We start from the raw sequence: 22764 nt of genomic DNA on the forward strand, positions 1-22764 counted from the left end.
ACACTCTGCAGAACTGATTTCTAATAACGTTAGGATCAATCACAACGTTACAAGCATCTCAGAAAACAGAACCACATTCTAACCAATGCCGGGCCGACCAAGAGCGCTGTGGGTAACACACACACACACACACACACACACACACGTAAGGGCCACGGCACGCCATGGGATCTCGCTGCACGCAGTCTGATCAATGCTCTGAAAGATAAACCTGACGTGCTTTGCAGACTTGACTTGCATAAAAGACACCAGGGCAGCGGGGGTCCGTTTTACCCACCGCTTCTACAAAATCTGTGTCAAATCAAAGATCTGGAAGAGGCTGTACTCGGAAGAGGCACCTCGGTCTAGGTCTCCTTCCGAAGCCCGGACCATTCAACAGCTCCCCACAAGCACGCACGACTCCGCCACGCATCGCGCACTGCACAGCATCGATACCCGGACACCTGACGCCACCTGGGCTGCGCGAGTCAGGCTGTCAGCCCCGGGGTGTTGCTGGTGCGCAGGAAACACTGGGGCGGCCCAGCCCTCCTGGGCACGCTCGGCGGTAACCTTGGCACCAAGTGCCTCGACAGCACAGAACCTCCGTCCCCATCAGAAAATGCGTGCGGCTGTTCCCAAGAATACGCTACGATCAGGAGGACCCTTCTCTGCAAGGGAGAGCTTCAAAGGCCGGTTTTTGTCTCTCTCTCTCTCTCTCTCTCTCTCTGGTCCAAAACTCTCCATAGGAGACGAGGCTACGAATCTAGGAAACCCAGTTTCTAGGGGCAATTCTGGAACAGCCCGCAGAGCAGCCTCGCCGAGCCTCGCCGCGCCGGAGCTCAGTTTTCCCATCCGCGAAATGGACAATCGCCACCGCCCCCCGTCCCCGTCCCCGTCGCCGTTGCCAGGGAGTCGGGCGCGCCCCGGAAGCCCGCGATCGCCCAGGGCGGCGAGCGACGAGGAGGGGCCGCTGCTGCCGGCGTACCTGGCTTCACGGTCTTGAGACGGACGGGCTCTCGGAAGTGGCGGATGACGGCCAGGGTGTCCCGGTGGGTGAGCCCGCTGACGGGCGTCCCGTTCACCTCCAGCAGCACATCCCCCGGGCTGGGCGCCTTGCCCGAGACCACGCAGCAGGTGCCGCCGCCGGGCTCCTCCCGGAGCCGCCCCAGGTAGGGGAACTCGCCGCGCTCCGCGCCGCCGCGGATCTCGGCGCCCAGGTCGCCCGGGGGCCCGGCCCAGGAAACCGCGCACTCCTGCACCTTGCTGAGCCAGTGCTTCTTCTTCTTCAGCGTCTTCGACATCCCGACCCCCGCGGCACCATGCGGGAGACCCCGCGCGGGCGGCGGGGGCCCGGCGGCCCGTGCAGCGCGTGCAGCCCGGCGAGGCGGCCTCGCCGCGCCGCGCCGCGCCCGCGCCCCCCGCCCCGACCGCCGCCCCGAGCCCCGAGACGCCCCCCGACGCCCCTCCCGGCCGCGCTCCCCGGGGCTACCGGGCTCCGCGGGGGCCGCCCCGGGCGCGCGAGGCCGGAAAAGCAGACGGGAGCGGCCCCCGGGCGGGGTCGCGGCCGCCGGCTGGCCCCCGGGCTGCGCGCCGGAGCGGCGGGAGAGGCAGGGCAGGGGGCGGGGAGGTGGGCGAGGAGGGGCCGGAACCAGAAAAATCCGTCGGGGGCGCGCAGAAGCGCGCGCAGACCGGCCGCAGGACCGACCGCGGCCGCCGCGGAGCCGGAGCCGGAGCGCGGAGCCCAACGCCCGCCGGAGCTGCCAGGAAACTGCCGCGTTCAAACCCGCCGCAGCCCCCTCCGCCTCCCTCGGCCCTTCCCCCCGCCCCCGCCCTCGCCCGCGCCCGCGCCCGGCCCGGCCCTCAGCCCGGCCCCGCCCCCTCCCGCCGCGCGGCGCCCGGCGCGCTGCCGTCACAGGCCCGCGCCTGGACGCCAGCCCCGGCTCTCGACGCCCTCGCCGGCGATTGGCCCCCGGCGGGCAGGGGGCGGGCCCTCGGCGACAGCGCGGGCCGCTGATGGGCTGGGGGCAGGGGAGGAGGCGGGCACTGGGATGAGTGAAGTTTAAAGGGTGGAAAAAAAGTTTGAAGAGTGAGGGAGGGCGGAGGGAGGGGCCGGGGAGGGATGGGACCCGCCGCCCGCGGCCGCGCGGACGGAGGCCCCCCTGGCGGCGGCTGGAGCCCAGCGAACGCTCGGACCGGGAAAGCGGAAAGAACTCCGAGGTGGAGGCGTGGCCGCAGAGCCGGGCGGGGCGGCGGCTGGAGCTCCGGAGCCGGCCCGGGACGCTGCCCGGGGAAGCTGTGCTCGCTCGGCTGCGGCGTGGCCCGCGGCGCCCGCTGCCCGACGTGCCGAGGTCTCCAGGGAGGCGTCTCCCAGCCGACCCCTTGCACTCGCGGCGTGTTTCTGGTTCGCTCGTGCGCTCCTCGGAGACAGGTTGTCGGACTCCGAGCCCCGCGTACTGCTGTGCGACCTGCGGCAGATTAGACGACCTCTCTGAACCGCTGCATCCGCAGCTGCAAAGTGGGGATGGTCACACTCCTCCCAACTGCTGTGAGCCTGGCATCTGGTACGTGTAAAATACCTGCACGGCGCCTCGCGGAAGGTGGGTGGTTCCTCCTCGGTAGCTGGTGATATGGACGATGACTTTATGTCCGAAATTGTGCTAGATCGTAGTTCTGGTGGAGAGACCGGCAAGTCTACAGGCCGCCCAAAATGAGGGGTGATGTGGAGGTAGGAGTCAGGATCAGAACTCGCCCGGGAACTGCCAGACCTGCGGGCTGCTCTGCTCGCTGCTTTGACCTTGGCCGAATCTCGGCTTCATTTGAGTTCATTCATCTGTAAAGGAGGCGGCGATGGGAGAGCAAACATTGAATAAAGAGCATCTCGGGTCCCTTTCAGCACTGATTTTTCAAAAACAACAACAACAACAACAACAATTGAGCATTTTCATTCCCTCACACTCTCCCCAGCTTTTTGTCTTGTAAAAATCCTATCCAGGGGGCCCCTGGGGGGCTCAGTGGTTGAGAGTCTGCCTTCAGCTCAGGTCATGACCCCGGGGTCCTGAAATCGAGTCCTGCTGCATGGTCTCGATTGCATCCATCGAGATGCTGCTCCATCGAGACCTGCTGCATGCATGGTCTCCCTGCATGGAGCCTGCTTCTCCCTCTGTCTGTGTCCCCGCCTCTCTCTGTGTGTCTCTCATGAAAAAGTAAATAAAATCTTTGCAAATCCTGAGTCCAAATGCCATCTCTTCCAGGTAGCCTTCTTTGATTCCTTGTCCTCAAAGTAGAAACCTTTCTCTGAGCAATGAGACTTTGTTTTACCTTTGCAGAGTGACTCCTAATTTCATAGTTTCCTGCCTCCCTTTAATAGTTGAGGAAAGCCCTTACTTACACAGTGAATGACTCCACCGAATCTCATCATGTGTCAGATAGAGTGGACCAAGTTTCAGCAATCAAGTTTCATGATTTTGTTCATGCCATAGTATCAGTCAGAGCCTGACAGAAAACAAATGGTACTTTACAAAGATGTGGGAAACCCCAAGGGTAGTGTGGAACCCCCAGGCTGTAAGCTCCTAGGTCTGCAGAAGAGGAAGGAACCAAAATTCAGCACAAAAAGGGCAGCCGGACAGGAATGTGTGAACTTCAATCAAGGGATGCAGTCGGCTTAAGTAATCGCCCCAGGATGATGCTGGAGGATTTCTATCTCACTTGTGCCTCCCTCTTCCAGTCTCCTGCTGGTGCATCCCAGTGGCCAAATCCACCCAGAAGCCAGAGGGCAAGAGAACCCTTTGCTGCAATCCATCTCAGTCAGTCACACAGAGAAGAGGAAAGTGTGCATCTAGAGAGAAAAGGGGGAAACATCTAGTACAGACACACAGATTGCTCAGATTTACCCAGATCTGAGACAAAGTTGGAGTATTTTTTCTGAAGCATTACCTAAGCTAACAGATTCCTGGATGAGATCTTGATAACCTCCACATCATCTACTTTCACAGTACCTCTGGGGGAAATGTCTTTTCCTGCCTGGATTGCATCCATTAGGATACTTTTGGCCACGAGGAACAAAATATTAACAGCTTCAAGAATAAGGTCATGTATTATATCTTTAACACAAGGTTCATATGTTAAGTAATCTCAGGGTTAGTTTAGTAGCACGATCATGTCACTAAGGACCCAGTTCTTTTTGTGCCTGTTCTCTACCATCGTATGCATGTTAGCTTCTATCTCCAGGCTCATCACCTCTTGACTGCAATGTGGCTGCCACAGCTCCAGATAGGACATCCTCAGAGGTCACTGTACAAGCAGGAAGGCAAGGAAAGACAGTGCTGCTCCCATGTGTATGAAGGAGAAAATCTTTCCCAGACTGCAACCCCCACCCCAACCAATATAATCTCCCTTATTGGCCAGAAAATGGTCACATGCCCAGTGTAGCCTAGTGGCAAAAAAAAAAATGAGATTGCCACAGTTCATTAAATTGATCATGAGTCACCCCAAACAAAATAGGGGTTCTGTTTGAGAGGAGAAAGAATAAATGTCAAGTAGGCACCCGACAGTGTGTGCCGCATGCCTCAACCAAGAATACATTATCTTGACTCTTGGGCAGAAAACTGCAGTGATTAGGACCTTGTGCTCTGGAGTCAGACTGCAAATCCCAGCTTTTCTACTTACTAGTTCTATAATCTTGAGTAAACTATTTAACCTTACCTAAACTACATTTCTTCATCCTTGAAAGGAGTATAATAGCAGTGCTCACCTGAGTTGTTGTGAGAACTGAATGGAGCTATTTGAATCAAGAAAGCACTTAACATATGATCTAGCATAAAAGCAAACATTCAGGAAATTAGTTTGTGCTAGTTGTATTTGTGACAAGACAAAAAGCATTGTTCATCACCCTTGTAATTCTCTAAGTATTAAATTCACCCATCTTAATAAGTCTAGGTTCTACTTTTAAAATATTTTAGAAATAAACTGCCCCCTCCAGTGAATTAATTCTGGTAGGATATTGTTCTGGAAATCACTGCATAATTAAAAGAGTCACATTATGAGTGTCCATCTGTAAAATGGCACCTAACCAAATAACCAAATTCTATCTATGTTTATCACAGCTTCCTAAACTTATAGTTGGGCTAATAGTTATGATTTCCACCAAGGAGTATTAATAAGCCAAACAATATGGAAACTGGTTTAACAAAAATAAATGATACAATGGAATTTGATGATCTCCAAGATTTCTTTGAGCTACTCCCAACCATCCATATGATAAACGTAGATATGTTTCAAGATGCTGCTTACCACCTAGGTCCCAAGACGGCTATAGAGACACCAACACAAGTATCACAATGTTTAAAGATGAAAAGGAGAGAAGTGGTTGTCTCCTTTCCCCCATTTCTTTTTTGGAAACCAAGGAAACCTCTCCCCATGAGGCTCTGAGCAAGTCTTTCCCTCCAGCTTATTGGGCGAAATTGCCCAAATGCCCTTTCCTAAACTGAAGGTGCAAAGAGTAATGAAATATCCTTAACCAGTTTCACCCTTGGGTGCTCAAAAGGAGATCGAGCATCTTATAAACTGCACGGCTGCACAATATTTGAACTTGGGGCAAGGCAGCAGGGGGTGGGGGTGGTGAATGGTGTTCTCTTAGCAAATATGAAGAAGGGAAGCCCGGCTTTTCCGTAAGCAATCCACAGTGTCCTCCACAAACAGACTACACTAATTTGCTTCTAGTATACAATGTTTCTGACAAGGCAGGGGGTGTGTTTTGTTTTATGATTTTGGACACAGTGTTCCTAATGAAAGCTAAATAAACCCTTCTACTTAGAAAAGTTCAGAATGGCAGGTAGAAATTCCTCGTTTTTCTGATTTTTTTAAAATTTATTCATGAGAGACACACACACACACAGAGAGGGAGAGAGAGAGAGATTGATGCAGAGACATAGGCAGCGAGAGAAGCAGGCTCCATGCAGGGAGCCCGACATGGGACTCAATCCCCGGTCTCCAGGATCACACCATGGGCCGAAGGCAGGCGCTAAACCGCTGAGCCACCCAGGGATCCCCACCCCCCTCCATTTTTCTGAAATGACTCATGCTTACCTACCGCCCTGTACAGTCTGAGGTGCCATGTACAGTTTGTGTGTGGAGGGCCCCAAGCCCATCACCCACACTGGCAGCCGTGTGGTCAGCACCCCTGGAGTTGTGCATGGCTTTGTGCCCAAGCAAGGCAAGTGCAGGGAGAAACCTTTGATTTCACTTGTTTTTATATCCTCAGTCATTTCTTCTGTGAAAACTTGAATCACTAGTAATCATAAATCAAATCATTATTTAGGTGAAGTCATTCTCAAGTATGATGGTGGCAGAGGGTGGGGGAGAAGAGGAGTATACAGATAAAACAAAGGTTTGCCTTCTATGTGGAGCATCAGAACATTCATCTTGTTTTTCTTCCCACAGATTATAATAAAATTACCTGGAATTTTTAAAATTCTGGTCAACAAAGTCTTTCACGGGCTCAGAAAACATCCATATTTACCTGTATTATGGAAACGACATATGTAATGTAGTCTAACATTAATAACCTAACTGAATTCAATATTAATGTTCCATTATATCTTTACATTTTATTAGCATTTTTATTTGCTGAGGTCTGTGAGCTAATTTGTATGCTAATGCTAAAATATGCTCAATTACAAAAGCAGTTACACGGAAGATTGTATTTCAGTTAAACAGACTATTGTCTAAAATCTGTATTACTAAAAAATAAAAATAATAAAAAAATAAAATCTGTATTACTTACTATGTTTCATATATAAACATGCAGTTTTGCCCATGGACGCATTTACCTGCAAATGACTAAATGAATCCAGCCCAAATCACAGAACAATAGAAACATTCAAAACCGAGTGCAGTGCCAACATGCTTTGAAAGGGGGTTAGTTAAGCAGTCAGATGTCAAGTTCCTCTAGCAAAGCAGGACAAAGAGAACATTGAAGGAAATAGAACATACCAAAATACCTATCTTTCAGCTTTCAGCTTAAATACAATCTCCTACTCAAGGCCAGCCTTGATTTTCTATAGCTGGATGTCAGCTCTTCCTTCTCCAGAACTAAAAGCATGCTATCTCTATGTGTTTCCTTTTCCAGTAGACCTCATGATCCTTGAGAGCAAGATCTCACCCTGATTTGTTTGTGTCTCTCCCATAGGTCTGGGTACTTTGTCTTTAGTATAGTTAGCACACATTTATTCAAAAAATAAAGTGCCCATGATAAATAGGCATCGTCTTAGGGGTTGGTTTATGGCAATGAACAGGATGACAGGGGGGAGGATGACAGTGTAGGGGAGAAAGACAGTTTCCTCCACCCTCTTAGGTCCCTGGCTGGGTCTGAAATTTCAACTGACAAAGACACGTTAACAGGAGAAAAGCATACAACTTTACTTAAGTTTTATGTGACATAGGAGCCTTCATAAGGAAATAAAGACCAGAAGAAATGATTAAACCTCAGTGGTTATAAGCTACTGATGAAAAATTGAAAGTCATAGAAAGGTGTGATAGGGCAAAGAATATGAGCTGAGAGTAATAAACCCTGAAAACTCAGCAAAGCCTGTTTTCTCAGAATCTTCTTGATATCCCTCCAACTTGGATATCCAGATGCTCCTTTTTTACTCCGGGTCTGGAGAGGGTACCTCTTAGGACCTGCTTCAGAGAAGAAGAGGGAGAAGGTCAGAGAGACCTGCCTGCTTCTCCTCTTTTCTCAAACCGTTATAGTTTCAAATATTCAATATGCCAAGCTGCCGTATTTTAGGGGATCACATCCTGAAGTCCATCAACAGCAAACCCAAAGCAAGTAAATGATTGAGATAATTTCCAATAGGAACAGTCCTGTAATTAAAAAAGATAACACATGGGCAGCCCCGGTGGCGCAGCGGTTTAGCGCTGCCTGCAGCCCAGGGTGTGATCCTGGAGACCTGGGATCGAGTCCCACGTCGGGCTCTCTGCATGGTGCCTGCTTCTCCCTCTGCCTGTGTCTCTGCCTCTCTCTCTAGCTGTGTCCCTATGAATAAATAAATAAAATCTTTAAAAAAAAAAGATAACACAGAATGAAATGGTGGGTGTTTAGGAGAAGACACAGGTTACATCAGATAGAAATCATGGAGAAGGTCTGCTTGAGAAGGTAACACTTTTGGGCACCTGCGTGGCTCAGTGGTGGAGCATCTGCCTTCAGCTCAGGTCATTGATTCCAGGGTCCTGGGATCGAGTCCCGCATCGGGCTCCCTGTGGGGAGGCTACTTCTCTCCCTCTGCCTGTGTCTCTGTCTCTCTCTGTGTCCCTCATGAATAAATAGATAAAATCTTTAAATAGAGAGAGACAGAGAAGATGACAGTTTGCTTGACATGAATGACAAGAGGGAACCAAGTGAAGACCAGAGACCTGAGTGTTCCAGGCCAATAAAGAGACCTCAGAGGAATAGTAGAATCTGGCTTACGTTTTAGACTGATGGTTCTGATGGCTCCACAGAGAAGGAGGGTGACAGTAGAATCAGGGACTCTAGATTAAAAAAAAAAAAAATCTGGTACAGGAGCCCACTGAGAAGGCTCAGTGGCATGAACCAGGGTAGAAACAGTGAAAATGAAAACTTACCAAGTGCACCATGAAAATCAGAAATTATAGTTTTAATTTCAGAGACTTATCACAGTTAAAGACGTCTGTTACAATTGTATTTAATGAGCTTTATGAAATGTAATGCTTTATTGAAACGTCCATTCCCAGTGAGAAGAAGGAACTTAGAAAATAAAAAATAGGGGAAATACTTAAGTTTAAACTTATACAGGTTCTTTATTTTGCTGTGTTTATTAAGAAGCGCACCTAGAGAAATGGAGTGCTAAGTTCAAGGTTTTTCCTGGATCTCTTAAGAAAGCAACATCTACCCAAAGTCTACGATGACCTTAAAATTTGTGAAACAGCATACTGTTCTTTTAACTGACAGGGTGTGTTGTTATAAGAAGTAGAATTTGGAGGCACCTGGGTGGCTCAGTTGTTGAGTGTCTGCTTTTGGCTCCGGTAGTAATCCCCTGGTCCTTGTATCAAGTCCCGTATCAGGCTCCCCGTAGGGAGCCTGCTTCTCCCTCTGCCTATGTCTCTGCCTCTCTGTGTGTCTCATGAATAAATAAATAAAATATTTTTTAAAAAGCAGAATTTGTTTCCTGACTTGTTAAGGAATTCACAAACTTTGTATTAAAAGAGCTTCACTACCATGTAAGATCTTTAGTTTTGTTGACCTGTTGGAAAACTGCAGGCTGTTGAGTCTTCTCACTGCAGATTAGATGCAAATAAACAGTGCCTTTCACGGATTCTGATATGAAGCATGAGGAGAAGATCCTTTTCTTCAACAGAAGGAAAATTCTCATTAACATGGCTAAACTTAGGTAAAGTGTTTCCAAATGTACACTCCCAAATTTCATGGTAAAAATTATTGGAAACGCACCACATGAGCTTAAAATAAACACATCCCCTTCAAAGTCTGGGGACTGTGGCCTTTCTTATACTTTACAAGAGTATCTAAACAAAGTCTATATATTTTCCATTGAAAAATGGAGAGTGACCTTGCTGGGTATTGAGTGAAGGAGAGAAGGAGCTGAATTCTGTTCCAGAAGCAGGGCAACATTCTAGGTAAAATGGGTACTGAGAAGCTGCTTCTGTACTTTAGAACCTAAACTTAATCATGGCACATTTAAATATATAATAACTGTCTGCTAAGAGTAGATCCTAAAAGTGTTCGTTGCAAGAAAAAAATTGTAACTGCATGCGGTGCTGTATATTAGCTAGACTTATTGTGGTGATCATTTTGTAATACATACAAATATCAAATCGTTATGTTGTGCATCTAAAACTGTGATATGACAATTAAATCTCAAGTAAATCAATATCAACATATACTGTCCATTCGTGGTTGGATAGGCACAAATAGGAAAAACAGAGCAACTGGTTACATCAATAGCAAACCATCAAAACCATTAATACCATCATTACGTGGTTAATTTTCAAGGCATTCTTTTTGACTTGGGTGTGTTTGAGAATGCTGACATTAAAAATTTCAAACTGCAAGCTACTATGGGCTGAATTGTATCCCCCTGAATTTGTATGTTGAAGTCCTCACCCCTAATGTGACTATATATGAAGACAGGACCTATAAGGAGGGAATTAAGGTTTAAACTTTTTTTTTAAAGATTTTATTTATTTATTCATGAGACACACACACACACAGAGACAGAGACAGAGAGAGGCAGAGACACAGGCAGAGGGAGAAGCAGGCTCCATGCAGGGAGCCTGACGTGGGACTCGATCCCCGGGTCTCCAGGATCACCCCCAGGCTGAAGTTGGCGCTAAACCCAGTTTACAGGTTTTAAATAAAGTCACAGGTGTAGGGCCCTACTTCAATAGGATTGATGGTCTCTTGAGAATAAGAGAGATCTCTCCTCTGCTTCCCCACAGCAAGAAGGAGGCAGCCTGCAATCCAGGAAAAGAGAAGAGCACTCCCACCAGAAAGAAACCAACCACGCTGACACCCTGATCTCAGACTTCCGATACCTAGAACTATGAGAAAATCCAATTCTGTTGTTTAAGTCACCTAGTGTATGGTATTTTGTCATGGCAGCAGAGCTGGCTTAGACACATGCAGTCACAGTGATTCTTTAAAAAAATAAATTAACTAGATCATGTTACTCCTGGCTCAACACTAATTGTATCCCCATTTTACTCAGAATAAAAAAAAAAAAAGCCATTGTTCCTACAATGACCAACAGGACCACCATCATCCAGTTACCTCTATGATCTCTTTTCCTACTGCCCCCCACTTGTCTCCACTCCAACTACGGCTGGCCTTCTTGCAATTCTTTCAACATGGCAGACTTGCTCTTGCCTCAGCTCTCCCCTGCCTAGAGTCCCTTTCCACCAGATAGCTTTGTGGCTCATTCTCTTATCTCCATCTGACATTGGCTCGAATGTCACTTCTCAATGTGTCCTACTTTTCCTTCCTATCTAAAAAATGCAACATCCTCTTAACTCTTAGATCTCCTTACTGTACTCTTTAAAAAAAAAAAAAAAAGATTTTATTCATTTATTGTAGAGGGAGAGAGCACGGGCAAGACAGCACCAGCAGAGTGAGTGGCAGAGGGAGAAGGAGAAGCAGACTCCCCTCTGAGCAGGGAGCCTGATGTGGGGCTGGATCTCAGGACCCTGAGACCCTGACCTGAACTGAAGGCAGACACTTAACCGACTGAGCCACCCAGGTGCCCCTGCTCCATCTTTTCTTTCCTTTGTCCACAGCATTTATCACTTTTTTATAGACATAATAACAATTGTTTATATATTGTTTTATGTCTGTCTCTACCTTTGAACTTAAGTTCCAGGAAGACAGAAATCTTTATTTGTTCACTAATTTAACCCTGGTGCCTAGAATAGCACCTGGCTTACAGTAGGATCTTAATAAACACTTGTCTACTCGAGTGCTTTCCCTTCAAATTTCCTTCAGATATATTAATTATACTAGATAATTTAATCTTCATAATAATTTTAAAACAGCAATTCAATCTTTGTAATAATTCTATGAGGCAGCTATCACCATATTCCCAAATACTAGGGAGTCCGAAAAGTTACTCTAGGCGCTCACACATTTCTCCACATTAAGTATAAGTCAAAACTTGAACTCAGATGTTTTTACTCCAAATCTAGCCTCCTTTTCTTTGTCATGGTGGTCATTCTAAAACATTTTCACAGTTGAACAGAACGTCAGAACCCTCAGAATAAGAAATAGCAGTCTCTATTACAGCTGCATCAGAATGATTAAAATGAAAAAAATTGACCCTAGAAGTGTCAGCAAAAAAAAAAAAAAAAAAAAATGTAGACATGTGGACATTCTCATACACTGCCAATGAGAATGTAAATCAATTCAACCTCTTTGATAACTGGCTGTTTCTACTACAGTTATATACATTAGGATCCATCAATTCTGCTCCTGGGTATATACCCAACAGAAATGAATACTTATATCCTCCAAAAAAGATCTATACAAGTATTATTCAGAATAGCCCCAAACTGGAAACAGCTCACATGTCCACTAAGGTTAGAATAACTACAAAAATCTTGGTGTGTTCTTAGAATACTACACAACAATGTAGGAATAAAACTAATCTGCACACAGCAAAATGGATGAAGGTCACAGTTATAATTTTTAGCAAAAGAAGCCAGACACAAAATGATGTACTATCAGATTCCATCTATACGAATTTCAAGAACAGGTCAAACTAATATATGGTGATTAAAGTCAGAATCATGATTACTTTGAGAGAGTATTGACAGAAGGGAAAACAGATGATCTTCTGAGGCCCTGGCAGTGTTCTACATCTTACTATGGGTAGCACTTTAAGGAGTTATCAACATATGCAGAAACCAGTCTAGCCCTATACTTCAGATTATACATCTTACCATGTAAGTTTCATAGCAATAAACAAGTTGTTTAAAATGAACACTTCAGGCATCCCTGAGTGGCTCAGCAGTTTAGCACCTGCCCCTCAGCCCAGGGTGTGATCCTGGAGTCCCGGAATCGAGTCCCATGTCAGGCTGTCTGCATGGAGCCTACTTCTCCCTCTGCCTGTGTCTCTGCCTCTCTCTCTCTGGGTCTCTCATGAATGAATAAATAAAATCTTTAAAAAAAAAAACCGAACACTTTCTATCAATGAGGAAATGATGGATTATTCAATCAATAGTTACAGAACAAATGACTGGCCATCTGAGAAAAAAAAAAAATGAATGTTGATCCTTGATCTGTGCCATAGTCCTTATTTGAAAATAAATTTCAGATGATCAGATATTTAAATATAAAAATATCCAACTAGTATTGTAATAAAAGATGGTAAAATTGTTTTATAATATTGATGGAGGAAGGCCTTTCTCATCAAGATACAGAGTAGTGTTGAAAGATTCTTAAATTTGACTATGAATGATCTTGAATGACATGACATGACAAAACAATTACCACAAAGTTTAAAAAGCAAATGACAGTTCTTTTTTATGGGGGAGTTATATTCCATTGTGTGTATATACCATCCATTCATCAGTCAATGGACACATGAGCTGTTTCCATATTTGGCTATTGTAGACAATGTTGCTATAAACATTGGAGTGCATGTATCCCTTCAAATTAGTATTTTTTGTATTCTTTGGGTATTATTTTCTTAACATTTTTTTCTCTAGCTTACATTAATATAAGAATGCAGTATATAATGCATACAGTATACAGAATATGTGTTAAACAACTATTATTGGTCAAGACTTCTAGTCAACAGTAAGCTATTAGTAGTGAAGTTTTGGGACAGTAAAAGTTATATATAGATTTTTGACTGCACAGGGGATTGGGTTGCTTAAGGATCAACTGTACATGTATTACTTAAAAAAAAAACAAGCATAAAAATACTATGTTTGAAGAAAAGTAGGAAGAGGAGCAAAAAGGAGAAGGACAGTGGGGAGGGGAAGAAGAAGGAGAGGAGCAGGAGCAGGAGATGGTGGTGGTTGAGAAAGAAAAATAATCAAGATCTGCCCTTCTGCATGTCCCACATGGCCTAGCCCATGTCTTACACAGAGTATGCTGGATAATTAAAACTCCCGAATCTACACTACCAGTCTGGAATCTCATCCAAGCACCAGTTCAGTATTTTCACCTCAGGTTAATCTTTCAAAACCAGACTACTTAGGGCATGAGATACTTGGCCTAGGGAATTTTCTGGTACTTGGAGGTAGTCTATGCTGGTAATAAATTAAACCTCACTTAATACTTACTATCTTTAGAGGAGATGATGGGTAAATCAACATTTGGTGAAAACACACACACGCATGTTACATAAACATACACATACACACACACACATATACACACCCTTTATATGTATTTCTGTATGTAAAACACAAACATGTTGTTTATCTGAAGCTTAAGATGGACAGGTCAGAAGTCACTAGGACAATTTAACATTTCTATATAGGTACCAGTTTTATGCTTCTAATGGTTTTATTTATTTTTTAAAGATTTTATTTATTTATTTATTTATTTATTTATTTATTTATTTGAGAGAGAGAGAGAGCAAAGCAGGGGGAATGGAAGGCAGAGGGAGAGGGAGAAGCAGGTTCCCTGCCGAGCAGGGATCCCAGATGTGGGACTCAATCCCAGGAAACTGGGATCATAACCTGAGCTGAAGTCAGATGTTTAACCAACTGAGCCACCCTGGCACTCGCTTCTAATGATTTTAAATAAAAAAAAAAAAAATAGCTTTGCTTTCTGTTTAATTGTATTTTAATTAAAAGCTGATAGTTAAAAAAATTACTAGAACAAAAACTTATTGGCAGAAATTTCATCAACATTAGTTTTTGGAGAGACTTGGGGTTCAGCTCATTTCTAGATTGGGGTGTTTTTTCTATAGAAAGTGTTCTAGCCTGGGTTTATCTTGATCTAGGAGGTTAATGTGTTACAAAAGGAAGTTATTTTAAAGCGAATTTAAACATGGTATTACAGAATACTGATAGAGCAATAGCCAAGATAAACAGGTGGTAAAACTTGAGAAAGTCTCAAGAATTCAGTTTTGAATTTATTAGTGTCAAATTGGTTGATTTTAGTAAGTCAGACAGAAAGATAAATACTATATGATCTCACTTATATATGGAATCTAAAAAAAAACCCAGACTCATAGAAACAGAACAGATTGGTGGCTGCCAGAGGCAGGGAGAGGAAGAGGGAAAATGGGTGAAAGTAGTCAAAAGTACAAACTTCCAGTTATAAGCAACTTGTGGGGATGTGATGTAGAACATAGTGACTATAATTAACAATACTGTAAATCTGAACGTTCCTAAGAGAGTAGGTCTTAAAAGTTCTCATTACAAGAAAAAAAATTTGGGGGCACCTGGATGGCTGAGTGCTTGAGCATCTGCCTTTAACTCAGGTCGTGATCCTGGGGTCCTGAGATGGAGTACCACATCAGGGTACCCATAGGGAGCCTGCTTCTCCCTCTGTCTGTGTCTCTGCCTCTCGCTCTGTGTCTCTCATGAATAAATAAATAAAATCTTAAAAAAAAAAACAAGAAAAAATTGTAATTATGTGAGTTAATAAACATTAAGTTGTTTTGGTAATCATTTCATGTTATATGCTTATATCAAATGAATATGTTGTACACATCTTAGACTAATACGATGCTATGTGACAATTATATATCAAACTGGAAAAAAATTGAAGGTATTAAATTTACTTTTGGCTTAAGTCCTTTTGGATAAAACGTAAAATTTACCTGAGTAAAAGAGAAAACTGGATAAATACATATATATCTGATTTGGTTTTTTTAATATCTAACAAATGAAAACTCAGAATCCTTTGGCCCTGTCAGCTAGTTCTATGTTTGCCACAATTAATTGTCTAGAAGAGAGAATAAAGCACAATACAATGGGTTCTGAGTATTCTTAAAAAAAAAAATCCAGCCAATTTTTTGGGATGTCTGGAGTCTGAGAGATTTTATCCATTCCCTTAATAATCACTACAGCAATGATGCATTACATTGAGAACAGTTCTGAGTAGTGACCCTGAGACATCAAAAAGCCATAGTTATCAGAGAGAAAGATTCATAGGCTCATAACATTTTAGATGTGGAGGAGTTAAAAATCACCTACTGCCTAGTAATGCAAGGAAATGAAGTTGAGCCATTTTCAACAATATAAACTGAAATACACATTTTAAATTAATCTTTAAGGTGCACCTGGGTGGCTCAATGGTTGGGCATCTGCCTTTGGTTCAGAGTGTAATCCTAGGGTCCTGGGATCGAGTTCAGCATCCAGCTCCCCACAGGGAGCCTCCATCTCCCTCTGCCTGTGTCTCTGCCTCTCTCTCTCTCTCTCTGTGTGTCTCTCATGAATAAATAAATAAAATCTTTTTAAAAATTAATTAATCCTTAAGTAACTGAACAATTAAATATGTGAAAACTGTAGTTTTCCATTCCCTTCTACCAAATAAGGCTCTACAATACAAGGGAATTTTACCATGACGGGCTTTCTTAGGTTTGGGGAATACGAGCTTAACATAAACCCCTCTTTTCCTCCATTCTCCAACTCATATGGAGAGATAAATATTCTATTTTTCAAATTATCTTTGCAGAAGATCATATATTTTGATTCACAGCATTCGGAAGCATGTGGGGTAGAAAAAGGAAGACATTTAGGATTAGATTTTCATTTGGATTGTAGTTTTGACCACCCATACTGGTGCGAGCCAGGAAAAGAAAAAGACTAATTTTTAGAAAATTTGGTAAAAATAAACAAGAGGATAATATTCATCTACCAAGAGTAAGAATCTTCCCAGTGATTAAAAAAATCTACACAAAATAATTGACATACAGAATTGCTGATGTTTAGAAACAATGGAGTTAAACTTTTAATTACCCAAATTATTACCTTTTGTAGCTGCAGAGAGAGAAGTGCTGTCAATGCAATGTAGTTGAACAAAGGACAAGCTTGTTCAAGGAACCAAAATTTCTAATTCTAGAAGAATGTGATGCTAGGACCTTTGAGGGCACCGCGTGCTCCCTTGTATTCAGCCAAACAAGAGGCCTGCTATCACTCCTTCCATCACCACAGAGCAGAAACAGATATTGCAGAAGCATTATGACCTGTGGAGGCAGATTCTCCCACCTTTGTTTAGTTTTCAATCATCCCTTACAGGCTGAACTGCATGCTCTTGTTTTCTTTTCCTGGATCTCAGCAAAATGCTTATGTAACAGCTTGGCCTTTTCACAAAAATTAGGTTCTGTGCTGAGACGAGTCACTAGCTGTATCCAGAGTCCTAAACCGTGAAATCCCAAAATATATTATTGTAAAGGTCTTGAGTGTTCATTCAGATTATAAATTGGGGCATCTATACAGGATCCAATCTGAACTGAAATGTAGGCTATCCAGTGTAGCTGGGGTCTATGGAGACAAGGCAGTAGATGGAATTCTGGAAACAATGTTGGAAGCCCCTGAATGTCAAGGAGCCCAAACTATATTCAATAGATATAGAAAGCTCTGGAGGATTAGAAAACAGGGAAATAATATAATCAAAGTGGTGCTGTTAGGCTGTGGAAGATAGAAGTTGAAGGAGAAGAAATTAGTTTTTAAACATTTGCATATGCAGTAAAGAATGTCGAAAAAGCATTCCAACAAGTTACTAGAGTAGTTCAGTAATTCTCTCCGTGTGATAGAACTATCAGCGCTTTTTATTTTATTCATTTGTGTTGTCTAACTCTATAGAGTTTTGCAGTAAAGAAGGTTTAAATTATGTGTTTAGTTTAAAAATGAAAAAATTCAAACAAAAACAAGAAATAATAAAGCAAACCCCCACGCGTGTGTCACTCAGATTAAACAGTTGTCGAGATTTTGCCATAGTTGCTCCATCTCTCTCTTTCTTCTTTTTTTCTCATTCCTTTGCCAGTATCTTACCCTGGGTCGTTCCTGCGTCTTTCTGACCTGGCGTTAGTTCTTAATAGCTTCCTTGTTTTCCAGCACAGCAAGATGTCCCACACTCCTCCTCTTAGTTTCCTGCCACAAACCTGGAATCAGCCTATCTTTCAAGGTGCTCGGTTTCCTTTCAGCAAATAAGAAGAAGAAGAAGGAGGAGGAGGAGGAGGAGGAAGAGGAGGAGGAGGAGAAGTTTTAAGAAATAAAGGTATAAACGAAGAGCCAAGTTTATACAGAAGTGATTTCTGGATGGGTGCTACCATCCTGGGACTTGTGAAGCAAATATTAGAAGTAGCATACAAATATTAGTAGCAGCAAAATAAGTGAAAATATGTAAACATTCTGAAATGAATCTGCTTTCCAAACAAAGCAGACTTAGTATTAAAAACATGCCCCAGTAGATAACCCTTCTTCAATTTAGGAAATACTCTGTTTCTTTATGGTCTTTGCAGGAAAAAATTTCACGCCAGCTCTTACTGGGTAGAATTTAGCATCTGTGCCACTAGATCCCTCATTTTCATAAATTGGAGCAAAATGGTATTATCTAACACCTTCTCTTTTCTGTGTCAGGGGACTCTTCATCCCTTCATCCAGCCTAAATAGATAAAGTACCATGGATCTGTTCACACCATGGGAGGGAAGCTTTTTTTTAACCTTTAAAGCAGTGATTGTTTACTTTCTCTTTCTTGGCTGCTGGAAGCTCAGCTGCCATCATGAAGGACACAGTAACAATCTGGAGCAGGAGGTTCATGACCAATTGACCACTTCAGCAGAAACAGATGGTCATTGATGTTCTTCACCTTGGAAAGGTAACAGTACCTAAGAAAGGAATTCAGAAAAAAATAATTAATCAATCAATCAATCAATAAGAAAGAAAGAAATTTGGGAAAAACTAGCCAGAATGGACAAGACCACACCAGATGTCATCTTTTTTTTCTTTTTTTTTTTCAGATTGTATGTATTTGTTCATGAGAGACACACAGACAGAGGCAGAGGGAGAAGCAGGCTCTCTGCAAGGAGTCTAATGTGGGACTTGATCCTGGGACCCCGGGATCATGCCCTGAGCCAAAGGCAGATGCTCAACCACTGAGCCATCCAGGCTTTCCCAGATGTCATCTTTGTATATGGATTCAGAACCCATTTTGGTGGCAGCAAGACAACTGGCTTTGGCATGATTTAGGATTCCTTGGATGATGCAAAGAAAAACAAACCCAAACATAGACTTGCAAGACATAGCCTACATGAGAAGAAAAAGAGGTCAGGAAAACAGCAAAAAGGATCCCAAGAACAGGCCAAAGAAAGTCAGGGAGACTGCAAAAGCCATTGCAGTTCTGGCAATAATAAAAAAAAAGTGAGCTGGATATTGGACAACAGAAGGAGTAAAGATTCTGCAGACTTTATCTGTGATGATTGTGCAGATTTTTCATGAGAGGATTAATAAACTAAGAACTTAAAAAAATAAATGACAGCTAAAGCATAAGGAGGGTTCATGACATGTGTTAGCACCATTCTCAATCCTTACGTGCGTTAGCTCTTTTAATCTTGACAATGCTGTGAAGTAAGGCACTAATTACCTTCATTTTTACAGATAGACACTAGAGAAATAAAGGAGTAAGGAGCCCAAGCCCACTTAGTCATGACTTTTAATGAGTCGGAATTTGAATCCAGGCATTCTGACAACACACTCACTCAGGGTTTTTCCTTTCCTTAAGCCAATGGAAAAATCCCAAATCTCAAAACCCCGGCCTGAGAGAAATTCCTCTATGTAAGAGGGAAATACCAGAACCATTCACACTCCTGTTTTCTTGTGTTCATGGTGGACAGTTCTGGGTCCCACACTCAACAGGGAGTCTGCTTGGGATTCTCTCCCTCTGCCTCTCCCCCCACTCTCACTCTCAAAATCATTGAAAAAAAATTAAAAATTGAAAGAAAAAAAAAAAAAAGCAAGCAAGCAAGGGAACAAACTGCCCACAGTCACCATTATACTGTTCTGGCTAACCCAAAACCAACACGTTTGGTTGACAAATATATCATTCTTAATCAGAAAATAACAACAACAACAAAATAACTTAAAAAAAAGTGTTTATTGAAACTTCCCTATCATTATAGGGTGCTTGTCGCATTGTATCACACAAGCTCCATGTGGCTAGGGACAACATCTTCATTTCTATAGTTCAGACAATCAGTCCTAGCACATGGGAGGTAAACGGCATATAAAGCGGATAATGTTTAAATGAATGAAATTTGGTGAAGAGCCCTGGATCTCACATATGGCACTGTAATGTACAGGTGGCCGTGTCTTGCCAAAATCCGAGTACTTTTGAAAGTGAAAGACGATGCTCATGCTCTTACACCAGGACGATGGACCCTTCCTATCGGAGCAGTTTTGCTACATAAAGCACAACTGACCAAATCAGCACAGTCTCAGGGCAAGGTAACGTATAAATGTGTTAGAGTAGCATATTTTAGAAGAAAAAGGCCGATTTGTAGAAAAATTTATCAGACAGACCTGCAGCTCCCTCCTCTTTATCCGTTTTTATGCCCATTCATGGAAACGTTCCCTGCCAGTTTTACAGTCTTTCATTCTGTTCTAAACAGCCTAAGTGTCTGCACATGTCTGCCTGTACCTTTAGTCTTTGTTCTTAGTTTAAATTATAAAATAAATGATAAGTACTTTGCAATGTTTTCATGCATTTTCTAAAGATTTTATTTATTTATTTGAGAGAGAGACAGAGAGAGCATAAGCAGGGGAGGGGCAGAGGGAGACGTGGACTCCCTGCTGAGTAGGGAGCCTCATCGGGGCCCTGTCCCAGGACCTTGGGATCACCACCTGCCCTGAAGGCAGATGCTTAACTGACTGAGCCACCCGGATGTCCCTCTAGAAGCATTTTTATACATAATTCCAATTTTAAGGATTAAACTTTGGGATCATTACAAAATTTTAGAGGTGGCAAAACTTTACAGGCAATTCTGAGAAGTATCTGTTCTTTCTAGTAAAAGAAAAAAAAAAGAACTGTGTAATCTTTCGATCTTTGTCTCTGTGGGGCAGAGAAATCAGTATTTCTGGTTTCTATGAATTCCTTCCATATTCCAGCATTTTGGGACTAGTGGTAGTGGGGGAAATCTGGTTGTTTACATCCTTATAAATGATTAAGCTTTCCTGTTTTGTCAACTCAGCCTTTTAAGTCTCCTAGGAACTAGAGCAAGGATATAATATCATCTGTGGTGTTATTTGCAAACATAAAACGAAATGACTGTGTGGCTCATAGATACCACTTACGTTCCACTGTAGACAAGAAAACAGGAAACATAAGCATAGTAGTTATAGATTTAAATGGTTTGCCTGTTGTTCCATAAAACACTTGTTTCATTTACTCCTCCAAGTCTATGCAATTCAGCTCAGCTACTGTGAAGTAGAAAATATTACCAATTAGAGCCGCAGTATGCTGGTCCTGAATCACAGGGCTTCAGTACCCTGGTGTGTTATGATACCCGAAGCTATACCTTGCTCCCCGCCTCAGCACACACATCGCAGCAGGGCTGGATGTGTTCAGGGGCTTGATGTATACTGACTGAAAATTAATAGAGAGCAAAACCCAAATGGCACAAAGTTAAGACACAAAAAGTTTTTTTATAAGGTAAAAATATGGAAAGCCATAACAATAAAAATGAAGGATTGAGAGATGCTCTGGCCCCTCTTAGTTTGCTAAGGCTAGATCTCTCCATTGGCAAAATGGGGAGCGACTGATGGGCCAGTTAGGCCCTCACATCAAATTGAAGAGGTCTAAAACGAGCTTATTTTCTCCTTTCTCTGCCATTCTACTCCAGCGGCTTGGTTAATGACAAGCCCCTGGCAAAGGCCAGAAACTGAAGTCATGTTAGCAGAAGGCCAAGCCCCTTCCATCTGCACAACAGTCTGTGGGCAAGTGCTATGGACCACTTCCTCTCTGAGAGATTTCTTGTATGCTTTGCTCACTGTTCACTCCCATTGCCTCACTCTGGTCCAGGGGTTCCTTAGTGGACCATCAGAACAGTTCTCTGGCCGGTTCCTGCAGCACCACATCATCCTCCACTTCCAGTCTGTCCCACACACCCTCTGAATGATAAAAGAACTTTCTGAAATTCCACTTTCATTTTCTTCTACAGGAAGGTTCAGCAGGCACATGGACTCCAAAGCCGTCCATAATCTAGGTTTCCTCCATCCTTCTCAGTTTTATCCTACTGGTTCTGAATATTTATTCTCTGATCTGGTCCAGGTCCTCTCTACACAGGCCCACAAACAAACTACAATCCCTCCCCACTGTTCTTTGGCCTCCTCACCTGGCATACCCTCCTTTTCCCCTCTGTCCACTACAATTCAGCAGCAAGTTCAAGCTCTAGCTTCCACCCTTGCCTTCTGAATTATAATGTTTGGCCAACATTTGACTTTTTTAAAAAATCAGCTGCAGAACACTGTGTTTTCATCAAGGGTGGTCCATTCAACCTTGAACAGAAGAGGCAGAGGGAGCATCATGGTCCTTGTGGGCAAGCTTCCATGTCAGATGCTCTCTTGTAAGAATGTTATCTTGGTATGGAAACTGTGTCCAATAGATGAATGGATAAAGAAGTGATTCACACACACACACAAACACACACCACACTGGAATATTACTCAGCCACAAAAAAGAATGAGAGCTTACCATCTGCACCAACACGGATGCACCTAGAGGGTACTGTGCTATGTGAAATAAGTCAAACAGAGAAAAACAAATGCCATATGATCTCACTTACATGTGGAATCTAAAAAACAAAATAGACTCTTACATACAGAGAACAATCTGGTGGCTGCCAGAAAGGAGGTTGGTGGGGAAATGGGTGAAATAAGGGATTAAGAAGTACAAATTTCCAGTGATAAAATAAAAAAGTCACAGGGATGAAAAGTACAGCACAGAGAATATTGTCAATAATATTGTAGTAACCTTGTATGGTGACAGATGGTGACTACAATTATTGTGGTGAGCACTAAGTAATGTATAGAATTGTTGAATCAATGTTGTGCATGTGAAATTAATATAGATTGTTAATTGTATTTCAATTTAGAAAAGAAAAGAATATTACTCATGGGACATTCGCTGAGTCCAGGCTTAAGGATCCCACCTCCAGAAGTTTGCTAGCCAGTGGAAGAGACGATTTGTGTATGTGCACCTGTGTATATGCAGGGCAGGAGAGGGGAGTCCGGGATGGCAGTGAAGCAAAGAGGCACCACACACCAAGGGAACTAAGGAATTCAGGAGAAAGGGCAGG

At 43.3% G+C, this 22764-nt stretch overlaps 2 protein-coding genes across 5 annotated transcripts in view; one reads left to right on the top strand and one right to left on the bottom strand.

Annotated features, from left to right (window-relative positions):
* Positions 1–1472, bottom strand: part of MAGI3 (membrane associated guanylate kinase, WW and PDZ domain containing 3) — a 237202-nt gene extending 235730 nt beyond the window's left edge. Inside the window, exon 1 of one of the 4 annotated variants that reach the window (XM_049096157.1) lies at positions 965–1470. In XM_049096157.1, coding sequence (XP_048952114.1) covers positions 965–1280 — 316 coding nt within the window. In that variant the 5' untranslated portion in view covers positions 1281–1470. Of the gene's footprint in view, positions 1–964 lie in introns of all 4 variants that reach the window. The other 3 variants (XM_049096158.1, XM_025452933.3, XM_049096159.1) reach the window with 3 other exon arrangements.
* LOC112664951 (uncharacterized) lies at positions 1299–20162 on the top strand. Its single transcript, XM_049095357.1, has 5 exons — positions 1299–1371; positions 2033–2540; positions 17527–17689; positions 18187–18290; positions 18433–20162. Exons 1-3 carry the CDS (start codon positions 1299–1301, stop codon positions 17678–17680), a joined length of 735 nt encoding a protein of 244 aa, XP_048951314.1. The 3' UTR covers positions 17681–17689; positions 18187–18290; positions 18433–20162.
* Positions 20163–22764: the final 2602 nt, after the last annotated feature.

This window comes from Canis lupus, chromosome 17, assembly GCF_003254725.2.
Source record: "Canis lupus dingo isolate Sandy chromosome 17, ASM325472v2, whole genome shotgun sequence".
NCBI classification, from domain to species: Eukaryota; Metazoa; Chordata; class Mammalia; order Carnivora; family Canidae; genus Canis; species Canis lupus.

Bases quoted from the DNA above. Each gene is read 5' to 3' on its own strand.
- LOC112664951 (XM_049095357.1), top strand. From the start codon at position 1,299: ATGCGGGAGACCCCGCGCGGGCGGCGGGGGCCCGGCGGCCCGTGCAGC. The intron at 1,372-2,032 runs GCCGCGCCGCGC...CACTGGGATGAG, and splicing joins CAGCCCGGCGAGGCGGCCTC to TGAAGTTTAAAGGGTGGAAA. The intron at 2,541-17,526 runs GTACGTGTAAAA...CTTGTTTTCCAG, and splicing joins TGCTGTGAGCCTGGCATCTG to CACAGCAAGATGTCCCACAC.